This window comes from Netta rufina, assembly GCF_964035555.1.
Source record: "Netta rufina genome assembly, chromosome: 4".
Taxonomy (NCBI): domain Eukaryota; kingdom Metazoa; phylum Chordata; class Aves; order Anseriformes; family Anatidae; genus Netta; species Netta rufina.
Window position 1 is genome coordinate 49,868,443 of NC_140127.1, and position 19,777 is coordinate 49,888,219.

General features: G+C 36.9%; 1 protein-coding gene across 6 annotated transcripts in view; it reads right to left on the reverse strand.

Annotated features, from left to right (window-relative positions):
* DCUN1D4 (defective in cullin neddylation 1 domain containing 4) overlaps nucleotides 1-19,777 on the reverse strand; it is a 35,355-nt gene that overhangs the window by 5,749 nt on the left and 9,829 nt on the right. For 2 of the 6 annotated variants that reach the window (XM_084286719.1, XM_084286724.1), the window contains exons 4-8: nucleotides 14,374-14,403; nucleotides 12,897-13,011; nucleotides 3,865-3,956; nucleotides 1,389-1,459; nucleotides 381-472 (exon numbers count right to left, since the gene is read on the reverse strand). In XM_084286719.1, coding sequence (XP_084142845.1) covers nucleotides 381-472; nucleotides 1,389-1,459; nucleotides 3,865-3,956; nucleotides 12,897-13,011; nucleotides 14,374-14,403 — 400 coding nt within the window. Of the gene's footprint in view, nucleotides 1-380; nucleotides 473-1,388; nucleotides 1,460-3,864; nucleotides 3,957-12,896; nucleotides 13,012-14,373; nucleotides 14,404-16,451; nucleotides 16,621-18,132; nucleotides 18,192-19,777 lie in introns of those variants that run through there. The other 4 variants (XM_084286722.1, XM_084286721.1, XM_084286720.1 and 1 more) reach the window with 4 other exon arrangements.

A 19,777-nucleotide genomic window follows, 5' to 3' on the forward strand; every position in this document is an offset into this window, starting at 1 on the left:
CTCTACGAAACATGGCTATTCAACTACTTTTATGTTAAGTATGCCATAAAGCTCTTAACTGTAGAAAAGAAAAATCCATTCACAAAAAGGGGTTGCACTATTAAGCATTTTAAACTGCACATAATCTAATAACATGGCAATATCTAATTCATATGCAATGACAGTAAAGGTTAGAAAGCTAATATATAAATCCAGTGACAAAGACAGATGCAGTTGGGGATAGAAACTATGTACCTCATGACATTTGTTTTCTTGAGACTGTAGACATTTTAAATCAACTGTATATAACATGCAGCTGTCAGGTTTCAAGCTGTCTCTGAATAACCATAAGCAGTAGGAAATATTATTAAAAAAACTTAGAGGTTTTTCAAAGCACTTACTGTAGCGATGTCATTCCTTTCAACCATTCTTGTAATGTAAAGTAGCCCATGTTTTGTGCATCCAGCTTCCAGGCTAATACAAGCATAACTACCTGTTTAAGAGAAAAAAAGACTGACTGAAGAATATTAACAGAAACATCCACACATTTTTCAAGCAGTTACCGTTTAGTAGGCTACAAATATTTATTTATATAAACAGTATTTTCAGGACTTTGCTAATGAGCAACTGCTTTAAAAGTTAAATTATTTAAATACCACAAACTTACTCATAATTCAAACAAAACGAAAGCAGCACAAAGATAGGCAATATCAATCAGGTTACTATTAGCCACCTTACTTCTTCAAGGCAGCATTCATACAATGCCACTGCAGTAATGTACTGTTCGTTGCAGCCAGGAAGAATATGAGACAGTGTACAAGCTACAAAATGTTTACAAAATTTAAGCACTGATTTGAGACAAGTTACATTTGACATTAAAAAAAAGAGGAATATAGATATACATACGAGAAACTAAGAGAAACATATACTGTATACATAAATTGGAAAATGTATACAATATTCTCTTTATTTGGGTTTTGATATGGCATAATGGGAGTGCTAACATTGCTCACAATATTTGAAATCACCTTCTATCACCTAGTCTAATCACCTAGAAAAAAATAGTTTGTAGCTGTTCATTAAACATCCAGTGTTGTCTTAGAGAAGACACCATCACTTTTTCTTTAATTTTTTATTTTTTCATTTCTTTCTTGTGACAGGAGGGAGGTGGAGAAAAGAAAGAGAAGGGAATGCTGCAAAGCCAAAATAGATTTTTACTCAAGTTAAAAGCTTTGGGTTTAGAATAAAGGCAAGTTGGTTCCAAAAGTGTATTTAAACCTGGTTTACATCCTTTTTTTTTTCCCTGCACAATTTCCATTTGTAATTTTTGATGGAAAATTAACGTAACTAAGACAGGTTCATCTATATCATAACACACCAAGCTCCATTCAACAGGTGCCTTAACTTACATTTTCTGGTTCTACTCCAATGTCTTCACAAAATTTCTCCATACCTTCAGGCCCTACAATGTCATCAGTGCCTGCAAACAAAATACATTTTACATATCTCTGAAAATTAAAACCGACTGATCTTTAGAGCACAAGAGAAATGTAATCACACAGTACAATGTGAACTTCCATACGCTTTAGTTTGGTTTGTTTTGACATGCAGTATTTCCTCACTTACTATCAGACCTGGATACGCTCATATCTTTACCTCACCTTTGCAAACAAATACAGAAAAAAATAGAGAACAACTTTTCACTCTTGCAAGCATCCTTTATTCTATCCAGTTTCTGAGACAATCTTGAAAGAGTAAACGAGTGAGATCTTTATGAATGCACTTAAGACTAGCACAACATCCAAGTAATATTAGCATGGTTAAATGAGCGAACAGTGATTATTGAAACTCATTTCTCAGCTTGAATCTTGACTGTTACCATAAAATCATATCACATAAGAATATGTTTAGATATATATGATACATGAGATACATTCCCAGAACCTTATTCCTTATTGTCTCATTTATACTCTATAAAATGTCATTTACAAAAAAGACCCTGAAATAAAAACCTCATGCTCCTGTTTATTCATATGGCAATAATAACATGGCTGCACATTATGTGAATTTTAGTAATTGCATGGGGAAGGAAGATATGAATTACATGCAGCTATTTCTTTGCTGATTTTAAATGAAAAAAGGTTCAAAACCAAATGTTATTAAAATGTACTACCATTAGAGCAGATGCTATTAAGTCAAGATATTCATAGCTTCTCCCCTATGCTGTTGACAAAAATACAAAGGCCTTAATTGCATTGTGCAGTTGTTGTGCTTTTTTTTTTTGAAGCATGATGAGTATTTGAACTATTTTGTTACTTTATTCTCATTAAAAAGGGGTCATTTTGAAAAAAAAGCATTAGAGGCAGAAATCCTTACTTTCATCCAATGTAAAGATCAAATATGCAAGTAAGAGGTTTTATAGAGGAAATATCAGTATGTTTTATTATTAGGTGACCCACTGTACTAGAAATAACAACGTTTAATAATATCTTTTCCCATCTTCCTATGACATCCTCCCACTCACACTTCTGAGTGTACACAAGAACCTTTAAAAAAAACACTCATTCTGTAACGTAAAGACACACCAGGGAAAAAGAAAAAACAAATGCAGTGTCAACTGTCTGCATACATAAAGGAGAAGACTAAAGCAAGAGCACAAGAGATTATTATTATTTGAAGTTTCATTTTTTACAATGTTATTCAATACAGTAAACAAGATCATACTCTCCACTTTTCTCTGTTTTATCTTGGTGTATGCAGCCAATGGAAAACCAAAAGTTCTTTCATACACAGCCTTCCTTTCATCCCTTCTCTCCACCAAAGTCTTGACAAAAATGAGTTATCCCTGTTGCTAGAGTAAAAAAAATAAATCAAGCTGGTCAGAAAGGCGCAGAATCTAACAGGTTAAATTTGGCTTGAATTTGAATCTCCTCTCACAGACTGCAACAGACAAGTGAGATCTCTAATTAATTTAGTATATATAATTTTATTAGAAGAGTAAAATGATTTCATTACATCAAATTAACTCAATCTTCATTACATGTAAAAAGCAGACAAAACAGAACAAACTGTGAGCAATGTTATCCAAAACAACATCAAAAAACTGCAAGATGACCTCATTTCTTTTGTCAACCACCTATTTCATTTTCTTTGGGTCTTCTTTAGAGTCATGAGATTATTTTTCCCCATACTTCAAGTCCTCCCCTTCAGAAAAGCACGTGTAGAAAAAATGAAAACAAACAACACCCCATGATTTTACTGTTAAAGGATCATCTCGTAACCATAGGTGATAATTAATAATCCTAAAACAATACATGAATACATACACAAGGGCAATGATTCAGTCAACCTTCAACATACTCTGTAATGGAAAAATGCTCAAAGACAAGACTTATGGAATACTTGAATTTATTTGCTTCTATGCTGAAACTATAACCACATTTGGCAGCAACATAACTGATTTTATTATTTTCCCTACCTTTTAGTTAGTTAGTTAGTTTTGAATTACAGACATACCATCCCTTAAAGCTTAATTCTGCACTACTCAGTGCTATCACGGTAGCTGGTATGACCTCTAAAGCCAGAGAGGTAACATTTTGGACAGAAGTACAGCTTTACTATAAATTGGAATAGTAAAGTATTCATGTTCTATAATATTTCAAGATACACACCTCCTCCATTCTTTTTATAGAATCGAGACAAAGACAAAATTACCCCTTGAACTCTTCAACAACTTCATGCTATGCAAAACATAAGAAAAGCTCCTTTAAATCTGTTACAAAAAAAGTCTCCATATTTAGTCTTGGAAAAGATCAGTTAATGCAATTTTCATATTCCAATGTAGATTAAATTGTTATCGGGAAGAAATTTGCATTTCACCCTTACCTGCATATTCATAGAACCATTCTAAGCATCTCTTACTTGAAAAGACTTCTTCTTCTGCTTTTATTCTAGTCGAATCATATTTTCTATACATACTTTAAAAAAAAAGAAAGAATTCATCAGTTTTTTTAAAGCAACCTTTTAGTCAACAGCCACTATAAGCAGCAACACATTTTCTTTCATTAACTAGTTTACTCAACATTCTGACCTCATAATCAGTCGTTTTGGGAACTGCTTAGCAGAATAAGAATTATTGAACCTTGTGTATTTGCTCAGTCTGTCACAATTCAACTGGTCCATAAGCTATTCACGTAAATGAACTTTCATAACAGAGTTTGGTTCAAATTCAATCCCAAAGCACTTTGTGCAAGTAAGACTTGTGCATACTAGCAATCACCATAACCAACTGATGGGCTGCATCTTGGCTGTGGGTCTAAACCCACAGTGATACCATACCACAGTCAATAGAGGTCCCACATGTAGGTATACACAGACTTCAATCATTTTTGATTATTTATTAACTGAGGAGAACTTCACATACTCTTTTTGCCTCCTCAAAAATTCCCTAAGAAGCATAAGGACTGAAATAGACACAACCCACACACTAACATTATTAAAAGGCCAGTAAGTTGGTAACACAAGAAAAAAAGAAAACTAACAACAAAAAACAACCCCCAGGTTACAGGTCCCACTGACAGTAACTTCATCATGGGGTAAACAATTAAGTAAAAAGCTAAATCAGCAGCACTGCCTTCCCCGCAGAGATGACTGCTGGGGTAATGCTCTCCTCAGATGAAAAGCTTAAGGAATTTTGCCTGCATTCAAGAAATGCCACTGAAGTACCAGTCTCCTGAATTTAGTATCTGAAACACCTCAAACACAAAATGTGCAATAGAAGTCGATGAGTTACTCCATCCCATTTAGACTTTCAGTTCTGAAACAGAGACAATACCACTTGTGCCAGCCTGCTAAAGGGAAGAGACTCAGCAGTCCAAGTAATTGCTCACTGCTGCATATACACTCTCTGAACTATTTCCACCACTCTGCAGTAGCTCGGGCTCAGAAGCTGAAAAGAGCCGAGTAACAAATGGCTTGGACTAGAGCAGGTAGCCAGGAACAGCTCTGTATGTTCCAAGCATGCTGCCCCTTCCTCTTACGGTGTCAAACCCTGCTGGGGGAGGAAAACAAAGTGCTCCTTGAACCAATTAGCCCACCTGAAATAACTTGATAAAATTAATTTGGAGTTGATTTCATCACTAGTTTGTCCTTCTTGAAAGGCATGTAAAAGATGTCTGTACTTATGAGCTTGGAGTACACTGATCCCAGCATCATCTACCTTGGTGCCTGTCGCTATCAGCTACAAGGAACCCTATCTAGTTACTGGCACACATCACACTGACAGCAGCACACGAACTACTTCATGTGTATTGTCATAGTTCTTTAAAAGTAATTACCTATTAGAAAAGTAATACTGGTCAGAGCAAAATGAAACTGCTAATTGGAAGACAAATACCAATGAAAATTTGAAGAAATTTCAAGACTGAAAGGAAAATTACCAGTGTACTGAAACATGCTGACCTTGCAACAAACTGAAACCCTGCAGCCAAATGCCATCCATCCACATTTCAGGAACAAATATTTATATACCCAAGACTCGTAACACCAACTGGAATACAAACTTGAAAACTGACTGAAGCAGAAGCTATTCAACATCTTTATTCAAGGAGTCTAAGTACCTAGTCTAAGGGCCTAGAGCATGGAAAGCTAGTGTGGCTCCCTAAGACAGACACTCACCACAAGAATAAATGTATTTTTCTTACGAAGAGTTGATAAGAAAGCATTTTCCCTGCTTGCTCACGTAACTCATCAACACACTAGCTGTCAGTAGGTGAACAGCAGGTCTGGAAAGGAACCCTCGAGAACCATTTATTGACAGAGCTCTGGATCATCCAAGTATTTCAGAAAAAGGATTCCTGCATCTTCAAGTGGCAGCGTTAAGACTGTAGCCTGAACCAAGACACCAACAATAACAGTTGGTGTAAGAGAAACCGTATGTGTAAGAGGAATGGAAAATTAGAACAAAAAAGCACCCATTTTTATACTTTCATTGAGTCTAAGCATAACAAGTTTTCATAGGACTGATAAGCAATTGCAGCTCATTTGCTGTACTAAAGGCTAAAGACAGTTAGGAACTGGAAGAAAGAACAATATTCATGAGTAAGTCCATTTGTGCCCAACACACAGCCAAGTAACTCAATGCAAAATGCTCTTTCCTCTAACTTATTGTTCAAGAAACTTAGTATCAGGCTGCTGGAATCTTGTTTCTCAGAAACCAGAATTGATTAAAGATCTTCCAAGCTACGATGGTAAGAAACTACTTCACAAAACTCAGAAAACAGAAAGGATATCATCTTGGGCCACCCTAATCTCTGCTACAAGCTAATTACTACACATCGATTACAAGTGGATGTGACACCTTATCGGTATAATGAAAACAGGCTACAAATAATACTACGCAACAAAGCAACAAAAACAGTTGGATGATTCACAGATGTTGTTCTCTCCACCTAAAGGAACTACCAGCAGAGCATGTATTCTGTGAGACGAGGATCACTTGAAAAGAAAAATGACAGAAGCAGGTAACACCAAAGCAAACCTGGTATTAGTTAGCTCTCACGTATAGATGAAGCCCATTAACTCCCTGCTTACTCTAAATACCAAATGAGTTTCCCCTCCCAGTCTAGACAAACCAGCTATTTTTACTAGCAAGAGACTCCTAAGCCCTGAATTGCTTCGGGAAGTGAGATGAGAGGGAGATACAGACAAGTAACTAGACAAGCATCTGAGATCACAGCCGAAGGAAGCCCAGTTCAGCTGTCACAGCCAGCCCAACCTGGCAGCCCTGGGTAGAGGTGGTTCCAAAGACTGTGTCCTCTGAACTACCATCAGTCCAGATCTGATTGTCTCAAGAAACGAATGTGCAGAGGTGAAAACCACAAACTGACAGAGAAGTCTGGCATACATGTTGTACCTTAGAATATTTCTCCTGTCTTTGCAATGTCTCTGTACGTACTGTAAGATGATGTGCCTTGTCTTCATGCTAAGGACAATGTCTCTTGGTACACAGATGAATACAAACTGCCAGAGCGCACAGGGTAGATGTCTGAATACTTTGTTAACCCCCAGCATCTACTGAACAGATCTGAGGGTTTAACAGCAAGTCGTCAGCGGCTCACAGCAGTCTCAAGATGCCCAGCACCAGTACCTTCAAAGAGAAGCATGGCAATTACACTGACGACACTACAGTTTGGTAACTTGTTTATGCACTGATGGTCCATAAGAGAAACCTGTAGAGTTTCAGTCACAAACCAGAAGTGAACGAACTGCTCAAGTATACACTGATATCAGCGTATACTTTGTTTTGTGTGAAGGAGAGGAAATATGTACTTTGAGAACAGATCAAGATGACCCAGGACTTGGAGACATCTAAAGATGATTAACTGAGGAACTGCTCATCAGGAAGACCATTAATTACATTGACATTTTTGAGGGAAACATCCTGACTTAACACGTCACCAATCAACCTAACCTGAGCAGATGGCTGAAAAACAAAGATTAAAAGAATTCTAATGTGAAGTATCCTCATTATAATAGTAAAAATCACACCCCCAGGATGGGAGACAAGGGACCAACAAGGGACCTTTCCTCTCTGAGGATAGGCATAATGACTCTGTTATGTCAGGTAATTAGTAGCCATTGGAGGCTAGGGGATTGCACAAACATGTAAATAGAGTGATAAGGGACAGTATAAATAGTGGCACAGAGAGTCCTTAGTGTTGCCAGCTTTGCAGTAAACCACCTGGTACCCAGACTTATGCAATTCTGATATAAACAGTATCTTAATATAGCATGCAGATTGGCTTACTGCACAGTGGGCAAGGAATCCCAACTTTTTAAAATCAGACACCAACCTCACAGCTGACTCCTAACACTCATTTCTTATTTTTGAATTACTCTTGTTAGCTATGGAATTGAAATATCCCTGCAATAAAGATGAAGCGTTCAGTTTATCATTCAAAGTGCCATGTTTAGACTGAAACAAAATAATACAAAACCTGAGTATCTAAGCCTTTCACATTTCTTTCAATAGATGATCATTCATGACTTTTCCAGATTATTTTCCTCTTTATGTACCTGGTTTGGTGGGAAAGCAAAAGCATGAAGATTTCACCTAGCTATTATGGGGTGACTAAGACCCCATCTTAAGAGAACGTGGATACTTCCAGCAAAAAGAAAAAGCAATAATTCCCTTCAATTTATTACAGTTGAATCCACTCCTGCTCCGAGCAAGCTTCAACTATACTGGAATTTGTTAAAGCTCCACCTACCACAGCAGCAATTCTGGGCTGCATGCTCTGAAATACTCAAAATGAGGTCAGTGAAAGCATGAAGCTTAGGTCATACAAAATATTCTCTTGCTTGTGGAATCTGGCCATTAGCTTATTTTAAGAAGAGGAAATATAAATAAAGGTAACCGCTCCTGAAGACTTACACCCCACTCATTTCAGATGCCCAGTTTCCTGAATGAAAATACTAAAAAGTTTACCAACAGCAGCTTTGCTGGACTGCTTTGTTTCTATGCAACCAGAACTTCACCTCCTTTTAAGCTTTGCGCTGCCTAACTAGTTGCTTTCAGATTATTTATTTTTTGAACGTTGTAAACTTTTGATTGAAGAAGATGTCCCTACTACTTTCATTAATTGCAATTAAACTATTTTAAAGCTTTAGTTGAGTTTTCATCCGTGCAACAAAATGAAAGGATTTTTTTTTAAGCTTAATTTATTCACAACAAAAGTTTTAGCAATAGTTTCATAAATATGATGGTATAATCAAGTAAAAAGAGATTTTTACTATTTGCAAGGTATGACGAAGACTGTCTAAAGCAACTTGCAGGACAAATTCACTTGACTGGTAAATTGTATGCATCGGTGTCTTATCTCTCCCTATGTAAAGGTTCACAATCATCCCGAAACATTTAAACTGATGTTCTGAACTTAACGAGGCTCACTTAAAAAACAGTATAACAGCATACGTACTGACACACTTCCAGTTAAGTTTCTTCATAACTATTAAGTCACTGAAAAGGTATAGAAAAAGGCAATTACATCTGTGCCTACTTGAAAACATCTGCTTCCAAGGAATATGGTATAGACATCCATGACAGTAGGTAACACAGGCTGCCTGCACGGCAAGCCAGCTGGTAAATGACAGAGGAATGAAGAAGCCTCTGAATACTAAAGGTTTTGAAAACTTTGAAGGTTAGTTATGCTCTTATTTTAGTTTCCTATATTAATAATATTGTGTTAACTGTGTTTCCGAAACTTCAGTTTTTCACTATACAGTACGGGGCTGATAACTCAAAACAAATTTGTTTTTCATATTACTATGTCTTTACGTGATCCACACACACATCCAGGATGTATTAGACCTGTGGATCTAATTGCTTGAAAACACAGCTTTCAAGGAAGCAGATATACTTCCCTGGTTTTCATCACTCTACAGTCCAAATATCTATAACTGTAAGATTTTTCCCCTCAGCACGACTCTGGAGCAATGACTAGAATTATTTTCTTTTCAGATGAGACTATTGGAAAGGAGACATTATGTTACAAGGCTCATCTTTCTCAAAATCCAATCTCTGGCATAACAGATACACAGAAATATACTCTTACCTAGCAACTATCTTCAGATGAAGCTTGTTTTTACCTTTTCTATGCCCTTTAACACAATGATGGAAGAGTAACATACAGAATATAGATTTGCAAGTCCAATTTGAGAATACGCCAGACTGTGAGAGTTGTAAGAACAATAAGGTCAAGACTGTCAAACCAAGAGGGAAATACAAACCAAGTCTTCAAGTCATTATTTTCTTGTGTGTGCACTAAACTGTCTACTTAAAATACCATTCTCTAAGACAAGATGAATTTTATTGCTATCCAGAGGTGAACACAGTTATTTTCACTGCTTATCATCTGGCAAAAAAAAATCCCTCCCACTCAAATACTACATTCATGGTTCAAGGTGAAAATACTAATAGAATCCAAGCTCTTATTGTGCACAGGTAGGATGCTAAAGAACAACAGGATCTTTATTTTTTCATAGGTAGTCTATGCATGAGAACAACACTCCCAAATAACTTCACAAACATCTAGATTTGTTCCTATAAATACTTTCCTCAATAGCCAGCATCGTTATTCCACTAATCATTTCAAGATGAGGCTGTAACAGCCTGGAATTTAAAGTGAAGGCTATTACAAGCTTTTCATTACCATATGTATTTAGGGTCTGCAAGTTTAAAGAGCCTTTAGAAATCTCTTTCTTTCAGCACAGATCTCTGCTGTCTGGAAAGCTTTCTGGAAAGAATAAATATCTCAAAAACATTACTGTCAGTATTCCATAACTAAAGTGATAATAGGAACACAAACAGCGCAAACTGAAAGTATCATCCAACAAAACTATCCATGAAAGGATTAAATTTTTTTTTTTGTGCAGACAAACCATGAGAAATCATCAACATTCAGTCTCTGCTGTGATGACACCCTTAATAATGACACTCCTTTGATAACCTGCAGAGTACTACCCAACATTTCCACACTGAAAGCAAATTGATGAACACTTACTGCATTTATTTGTTAACATTCCCCCTGTGAGCTGGCCGCTACAACTCAGAAACATACAAAACATGGATCATTCCACAAAGATCTGAAATCACCCCTCTGTTCAGGAGTGTTGTCTGTCCTTAAGAGCACACTTTTTGTTTTTCATTGAAAGCAGACATTAAAGAACAGACTCTGACTACCTTTTTTGCTTCACATTTTGCTACACATTCTACATAGGCTAATGTCCCTTGAAGAGAGACGTGAGTTACCTGCATGCAGCTTCTAGGAAGTCTGCCTCTAAAATGGCAGCAATGGTAAAGAAATGAGCCCAGAAACCCTTTATTCCATATACTGGCATTGCACTACCCCATACTGGTTTTATTACGTACAGCATTGTACATTATGTCAGAGGAAAGAGTTTTGCAAACAGGTCTACAAGAGCATACTGCTGTACAGGTTCCTGATTTCAAATAGATTCCTGCTTAACACATTGAGATGTCCAACCTTGAAAAATTGAACAGAACAGGCATGAGCTCTGTCTAAAAGTTATGGAAGTAAGGGATGGCTTGCTTGTTGTCTAACCTGTTCACAGGCTACAGGGCCATAAGCCAACTTTGAAGAAATCCTTCCTTGAAAGAAATACGGTTCTAAGACTAAGCTGAATATGCAGGAAATTAATTCACATCGCCAGTCATGATGAAATTCAAGCTATTTTCTTGGAGACCAAAACAAAAGAAAGGAATCTTAAACAGAGGGAAGCTGAGATAGCCCCAAAACCTTAGAAGTTAAGAAGAAATACAAAAATTGGAACCACATCAGAAAGATATTCCCCTGTGGCCCATGGTCATTAAATCTCGTTTCACCTCCACTTCTAAAGGGGGAAAACCTCAATCTGCTTTACGAAAACTTCAGATTGCAGTAGAATGAAGACCAGATCCAAAAGTTACAAAAAAATACTTCCAATTATGTTTTCAAAAAGCTCTTAATGATTATATGTAGTACTGACAGAGTACAAAATCAGCTTCTCATTGTTTTCTGACAGATCAGTATCTCTTACTACAGACAACCTTACCTTCTAGGGGCTTTGGCTTGTCTTATTATCAGGGTCTTAGTAAAGGGACGTAGATTTAATTTCTGTAAACCTCTCTACATAGATTCTAGAAACATTACTCTATTTTCACTTTTAACTTTTCCAAAAGCAGAATAAATATTTAGAACATGCACTGCTTTTTTGCTCTTGCTAGTTTCACATATGCAAAGCAATGAAAGGGAAAGTTGAAAACTTCCTTCTGCTCCAACAGATCACTTAATAAATACCAGTACAGCTACAGTTGTGCAACCCTATTACACACAATGGGGTTATAGAGGCATAACCAGAGGCTTAATTTGGCTACCAGCATTATGATTACTCACGCTAGTGAAAGAAAAGGAAAGCACACAGCCTCATTTCTGGCTGACGGGAAAGAAATGCATCTTTCTGCCTATCTACTTGTTATGGAAGCTTGTGTTTTCTGAGGCACCTGCAATACTGAGTGTAACAGAGCTCATTGCTCACTGGCTTATGCAGTGGCAACCAAACTTTCTGGCTGCATGCATCCCTTTTCTACATCAGGACACTCGTATATACGAAAGGCCTCCTGTCGAGGTGTGATGGCAGCTGTCATGAAGGAGCGCACTGTCCTGTACTCCCACAAGCTCTGAGTTCAGTGCACTCAGTAACGGCTGCATCTTGTAGACAAGGAGCACACTCAATGGCTGCTGCGTGATGCAAAGGAGGCTGACTGAGCATACACAGAAAATACACCATCTCCAGAAGTGCAGCACCTATGCCAAAGAGCACGCTGATCGTGCACACAGTTAGAACCCACTCAGAGGGAAGCTGAGCAGCACCACCTCAGTCACCACCCGGCCATCAGCTATCACCTTGCCTGGCAATCTTCAGCACAAAACCAACATGAGAGGGACAGACTAGCAGAACTTCAGGTTAGAACTGTGGCTGCAAAGGGGCTACAGTTACATTCACTTTTCTGACAGGCTATAGATTGAGAATGCCCAATCTAGATCTTATGCACATATAGAGGAAGACATTACTGTATCCCTCAGAAGTCTTTGAACAAGCAACTACATCTCTTTTGACAGCTGGCAAACAAGAGCACAAGTTCCCTGCAAGCTTTTTGTATGACTAGAAACAGGTAAGGAGCAAACTGAACCTAGATGTACTTATTAATATCCCAAAATTTAATCACAGGCCGTGGTTCCACATCAAGAAACCAATCAAATTTGAATACCATTCCCATTAGTATTTGAAAACATGATCATATCAGCTGTTCATCTTTAGATATTCCACCAGTCTTAGCCCATGGTAAGATGACATACCCATCATGTCTACTTTTCTTAGCAGATAAATCATCTCCTGCTGCAGGTCTCCTCTTTTTCCTTGGAGGCATCACTTTACTAAAGCAGTCTGATGAACTGCAAGACCGGAGACTTCCTACAGAGGGAATTAAAAACACCAGTACATAGAAATGAAACTGCTGCAGACCAGATAAACTGCATCCACTAATAGGCATAATATTACAAAGGAAAGGGAAGGAAGGACATTAGTGGATTTAAAATACAAAATAAATGGTCCCCTTTCCAGAGCAAAATCTGTTTTACATGGTGTTCTACGATCAGATTTCAGTTGAAGTCAGTGCTATGCCAAAACTATGCCAAAATATACATTTATGCTAATGCTACTTCAGTCTAACAAAAGGCAAGAACTAAGACTATCCTGAAGATGTATTTTAGTCTTCAGTCCAAATTTTCTGTAATTAATTCAAATCACAACTTCTAAGAGTTGTTTTTTTCTTAAATACAGACATGACCCAAAAACTAGAGCAGCATACCTCTAAAAAACATAACCTTTTCACTTTTAAGCCCGAAGTTTTCTTTGTTATACAGAGAGCAAGGGGAAAAGAAGGTTCTGTTCATTTCTTGGTTTTGTTTGGTAGATTTGCTTTTGGTGAGGGGGATTGGTTTTTGTTGGGTGATTTGTTTTGTTGTTGTTGTTTTTTTGTTAGTTTTGAAGAGCTACAACCACAAATAATAATAATAAAAAAAAAGTAGCTGTATCATTTGAATTTGGTTGGACTGGATAGTTCTCAAACAGTGAGGAGTTCAAAAGTAGGAAACTGCCACTTTAAAACACATGATGGTCAGGTCAAGTGGCAGTCCTCCACTCCCCTTCTCTCAGCTGCATATTCCTATTTCTTCCTTTTGTCAGCTTCAGTGTGTTAATCCAGCTCACCAAACCTGTAAATAATTAACCCAAGCAAAACCAATAAATAAATGAATAAATAATACAATCCTGTCTGTGCATTAGCACAACGAAGACCACAGGATCAGCCCTTTTGACCACAGCAAGTTGTTTGTCTCTGCCGCCTCATGAAAGCAACAGGCTAACACTCCAGGCAGAATTTTGTCCTACTTTCATATACTGAAGACCATATGGGACACCCAAGAAAGGTATGTGTAAGAGCAGCTCAATGAGCTATCAAAGCTCTAAGTGTTATGCAGAGAATTTTAAAAGGAAAAGAAGGGAGAGGTGAGGTATAAAAATCCAGACACAAAGCAATGCCAAAGAAACTTGCAAGGAAACATGAAGAAATACAGCATGCCTAGGCTACCTTCTCTTAGCTTCAACAGCATCCAAAGTTTAGCTATGCTTTATTAAGATGCCCACAAAATCTTTTATTTTAAAACACAGCACAGAAGCAAGCAAAAACACTTTTACTGCTTTTTGACACCAAGGGAACAGACTGAAACCAGAGGCCCAATTCCCAACAAATACTAACAGCAATCTTATGCTTACCTATTCTTCGTATCTTTGAAAGTCTCTCTCCTGTTATAGGAGAAACACATGTAAGGAACCTTACAGCCTCACAGGCCTTAAAGTACTCTACATGTACTTTACTTTAAACATGCACTGAAACTATGATGCATATGAAAGTAAGGATTTTTCTAGTGTTAGGCAAGATGTTCAAACCAATTATTAACATTAACTAACTTGGTTTCAACTAATAAAGGTTTTGCACTTAGTATGCCTTCTATGATCTTACCTTTACAATCACTTTTATTAAGAACAGTTAATCTCTCCAGTTCAAAAAAATACTCTTTCCACCCTTTCCAGTTCAAAAATTCTTCCTATACTTCTTTATTAATATTTTTACTATTATTTTCTTCCCCTCTTTTTTTTTTTTTTTTTTTTTTACTAATGCTCCCCCATAATATCACCCTCTCAGGAAAGTATGTCCATAATGACACTACCTTTTCAAAAGAAAGCTTTAAGAGTACTATGCATTGATAATATCATTTAACTAGTTATAAAAAAAACTTCCCAGCATTATACCCATAAATTCCTACCGTACGAAAACATAATAATGGCTGGATATTAACAATAGTAATATTCATCTTCTCAAAAATATCAGGGGTAGTTGAAACAGGTAAACCAGAGATTATCAAATATTCATAGGATGCCCCAAACATTTGGCTACCCAGATTAAAGAAACTTAGGGACCTAATCTGCTGAATGTTACCTGTTCCAACTCATTATGCCTGCAAATTAATGATACCACAAAACTGTATTCGCATGAGTTACTCTAAGTATGATGCTTTATGGCTTCTTAAATCACATTTTACATCTTGCAGTAAGTATTTATTTGAAAGCCTACACAAACTAAAAACACTTAAGACAACAACAGAACTTAACAGATGGCTAAAGACAGCCAACAGATTCAGATCTATGAACAAAACCCAGACACAAACTAAACTTAATAAAAAATATGTGCTAATGAACACATTATTTTGAAAAATATTCATGTACTTGAGTACTTGGAAGACAACCTGCAACCACCTCACTCCTTTGACAACAATTTGATTTTTTAAATACCTTTCTATTTAAAAAAACTATTATGATGGCCACAGGCATTGGATGCTGGTAAAATGTAACACAAAACACCAAACCAAACCCTCTAGGGTTTTCCCGTTTACTTCCACTAATGCTTGTTATTTGATTGGGAAAAGAAATATGCAAGGCTTCTGTGAAAAAGAGATGCACAGCAGAAGATGAAAATAAATAAATGAATGTTACAGAATGGGACAATCATTTTGTCAGCTCTGCAACCCCAAACAAACCAAAAAGAATAATTCAAGAATTCCTGTTTGAAGTCCTTTTCTCATTAAATAATAGGACAGTTTTAGGAAGATTGCCAAACTTGATAAAAAGGCTTAAAGTGATAATAGAATTCATCATACCCCAATTTCTCCAATAACTCATACAAAAAACTTAGAGCCTTTCTTGGTTTGAATGTATCTAGTTGCAGTTCTCAAACTGATAGAAAAGGGGAAGAAAAGAGAGCGCTCAGAAGTTGGTAAGTGGCTATTAAATACGTATGTACACACACACAGACACCAGGTGGACAAACATACTGACTGCACTTGCTTTCAAAGATTTAACAACTTATTAACTGAGTTTTGGACCAAATCTTCACTATGTTTTAGCTGTTGAATGATCTATTAACTACTAAGAGCATGACTACAAGAACATTACTTGAGCAATATATATTTTTGTTACCAGAGTCAGTATACTGAATTTGAAGTGTAGTTATAATTTCCTTGTAATAATTTCTGGAAGGTGAACAAAGCAGGATATTTCTGTTACCCCCATCTAATGCTAACACCTATATGAGTTTGGGTTTGTTTCAATTCCTGCAATTTCTGATTTTACAGAATAACTTAATAACCTTTTCCAAACAGACCTGTCTAATCCTACATGTAAACTCTAGGTCTAGCTATTCACAACTTATTTCACTTCTCACAGGCCTGATCATCTGCAAATGCACATGCAGCTCCCTCAGACTTCATGCAAAGTTTGACAGGAACTTTACTTACCGAGCGCAGCTTCTCTGATGTGATTATCTTCAAAGTTTCTTACTCCTGGGTCTCAACTCAAGATTGGCAGAACCCTCCTAGTTCTCACTGTTTTTTTGACACTTGAAGCTAGCATTTGCAAGGTAGAGCCTCCAAATGGCTGCTGAATAAGCCACCATCAGCCAAAAGCCTGCCGAGTATAAATGTTGTTTGCCAAACGTTCTATTCAGTACTTCCAAATTTGCAGGAGACGATTTGCAGGAGACAAAGGGAAATATCAACTCAAGAGCTAAAATCCACCCCAAGAAATTTAAAACAATGCGCAAGATAAGCACCACAGAGAGGGACACGCTTAGAACAGCAACAAAACCAAAATAAGCAAAAAAACAGTGGTCAATAAAAACGAATTCTACAAGCTGTGTCCCTATAGAAGTGATTTACTGACATAATCTTCACCTTCTTTCTAAATAATGCCTGTAAACATTCCTGTTCTTCTGATGTTTAAGTAGATGGATGTTTCAAAAGAAAAATAATTACAAACTGTGAATGCTGAAGCAACTGGAAAGATACAGCTGCTCACTTAATGATGCAAAAAGACCACCACAAACACAGTTAACAGTCATTGTTTTTCAGATACAAGATGAGAAAAAAACAAGATACTCATCAAAGCATCAAACAATTTGCAATCTTCTTGTAAAATCAGGTATACAGGAAAAAAGCTCTTCTCTATCTTGAATTCCAGACTACAGAATTGCTTTGGACTCAAGAAAATTTTCTTCTTTAAACCAATTAAAAAAAAAAAAAAAAAAGTAGTGGCAAAATAATCTCCCCACCACTCTGCCCCAAGCTTCAATAAAACCACTGAAGCCTTGTTTTTGTTGAAGGCATTACCTCCTTATCTTAAACCAGCCAGGTGACAGGATATGTACTTATGCACTTTTACTTTTCAAGACATTTTAGTCTGGATAGGTAAGCAAGTTACAATTTAATAATCAAATTATTACTTTAATGTAAGCTATTGACAAGCTGCTAATTTCGTAGTCATGACATAAATGACTACCATTTCAAAACCAAGAGCCAGTTTTCCAATTCAATATGTATATAAAAAAAGGAAAAAATTGTTTAATGAATGCCCGTGATTCTTACCAACAGCTGATAAAGCCCCACAACACATTTACAGTCTTATTTTTCAGATATATAAAACACACTGAATGCTAACACATTTATACATTTTATGTGAGTGTAATTACAGCAGGTGACACGTATTTTGAAGTGAGGTCCATGTTAGTTCCCGAATCACTGAAGGAATTTTGAAAATTCCATCTTTTAACTCTTAGATACCTATGTTCTGGTTCCAGGAAAAGAAATACTAATACTTAGAAGAGAGATTATCGTCCAAAATAATTTAGATATCTGGTACACTTACTAGATCAGAAACAACTGCTTTAAAATAAATGTAATAAGCATTTAGAAGTTCATTACAAATGTTAACCTAAAATTGAAATACTCCATTTTTCTGAATAGCTTTTAGAAGCCTGAACACAATTTAGATGTGTATTAAGTCACTCCCAAAACAGGGCCCCCACTGTAATAATATTAACCATATATACATCAGAAAAAGCACAGGAATCTCTAAGGACAAGGCTTGCTCCAAAAGACTCAGAGCATGAAAAAAAAAAAAGTCTCAAAAAACAAAAATCACCTCTAGATTGGTTCGGTAACACCCAAGGAATGTTTTGCAGACCTAACGTGACTGCCAAATGAGTTCTGGATGGAAAACCTCAAATAAATACACAGCATCTATTCACTACTGTGAAGCCTGTAACAAAACGAATAGGTCTTGACAGTTCTTATTGGAGAACAGAAATTATTAACATTTAAATACATCAAACAATTTGTGAAGGTAACTTTTTTTTTTTTTTTTTTTTTTAAGATTTACATAAGACTCTTATGTAAGATGTTTCAGAATTGTCAAGTCCCATATGAAATGGACATGAGATGTCACTGCACTACACTCACAAAGGCCATAACATCCCCCTGCATGTCTACCTGTGCTCATACGAGGGAAACCAAATGCAGATTTCAACTGAACTGAAGGCTAGAACTTATGCATATGCTGGGGTTTCATCGTTTTCTAAAAGGAGATATAAAACAGGGCAGAAGCATAAAAAACACTGGAATGAAATCTAAATATGTTCTAATCTGTAGAGCAACCTCTATTTTCAACTCTGATTTCATACTTCCTTCCTGGTTTTAAAGGTTCTTTCATAGCTACTGTAAAAAAATTAAATTCTTTTCCAGGTTTTTTTCCCAAACTCATTCAATGAACATGCTCAAGCTTAATTAAAACAAATACAATGCCGGTAATAATATAACCACAAATGTCAGAATAAAGCATTTCATTAAAATCAAAAACATGCTCAAACACCTTCCAAGAAAGATGATGAGAGCTCTGAGGCTGATTTCTTACATTAACCTTTCGCAGTAGAAGTGCCAAGCAAGAGATAGGACAAATTGCAAACACATTAAGCACACCTACTCTTATCGATTAGTGTTGGAAGGTGACTGCCTCGAGACCAATACCTCACGCCTCACAACAGCTTTTTGTGATCAAAAGTAAGCCAAGATTACAGAATGTATTTCTGTACACAAAATCAGGATGTATCTGTGTTTAGTTCAAGCACCTAGATCACCACGGGGATCGGTCCTAACAAACGGACAGTAAAAGGGTTGTCTGGAACTAGCTGCCTCAGCCTCTTCTGATGAGGTTTAATGGGATGAACTCCTTTCAAATATGAAACCACTGAGGACACTGACAGAAAATATTTGATAGAAGCCTTTTATGGGCAGGGTAAGACAGTGCAACTTTGAAATAAAGTCACCTGTTGCAGTATGGAGGAGGGCATACAAGCCCCAAGTGATCTCAGTAAGATCAAAAAACAACTCAGTCCTACGTATCTCTTACTGCTCTAGGCTAAGAGTGTGCTAAATTTACAAGGTTGTCCCAGAAATCTCCAGGAGGAGCTGACAGCTCTCTCCACTCTCCTAAGTGTTCAGGGTAACATCAGCACGCATAGCCAGCACCTCAGGATAGAGAACAACTTCGAGACAGATGGTAGGACAGATATGGCCACTTTTAAAGAACTGTTCTGCTGAATGATCAGGGCTTGAAGCCAACAAGTTATTTTCCTTCCTCTTTAGGTATCATGCCTGAAACACTGAAAGGAATGAAGAAAAAGAAAGAAAGGCAGATGCCAGCTCATAAGGAACAAGTACAAAAGAAGGCAACAAATGCTGCAAGTTATCAAGCCGCAAAGCTCAAATGCTGGTGAAGAAGAATTGGCAGC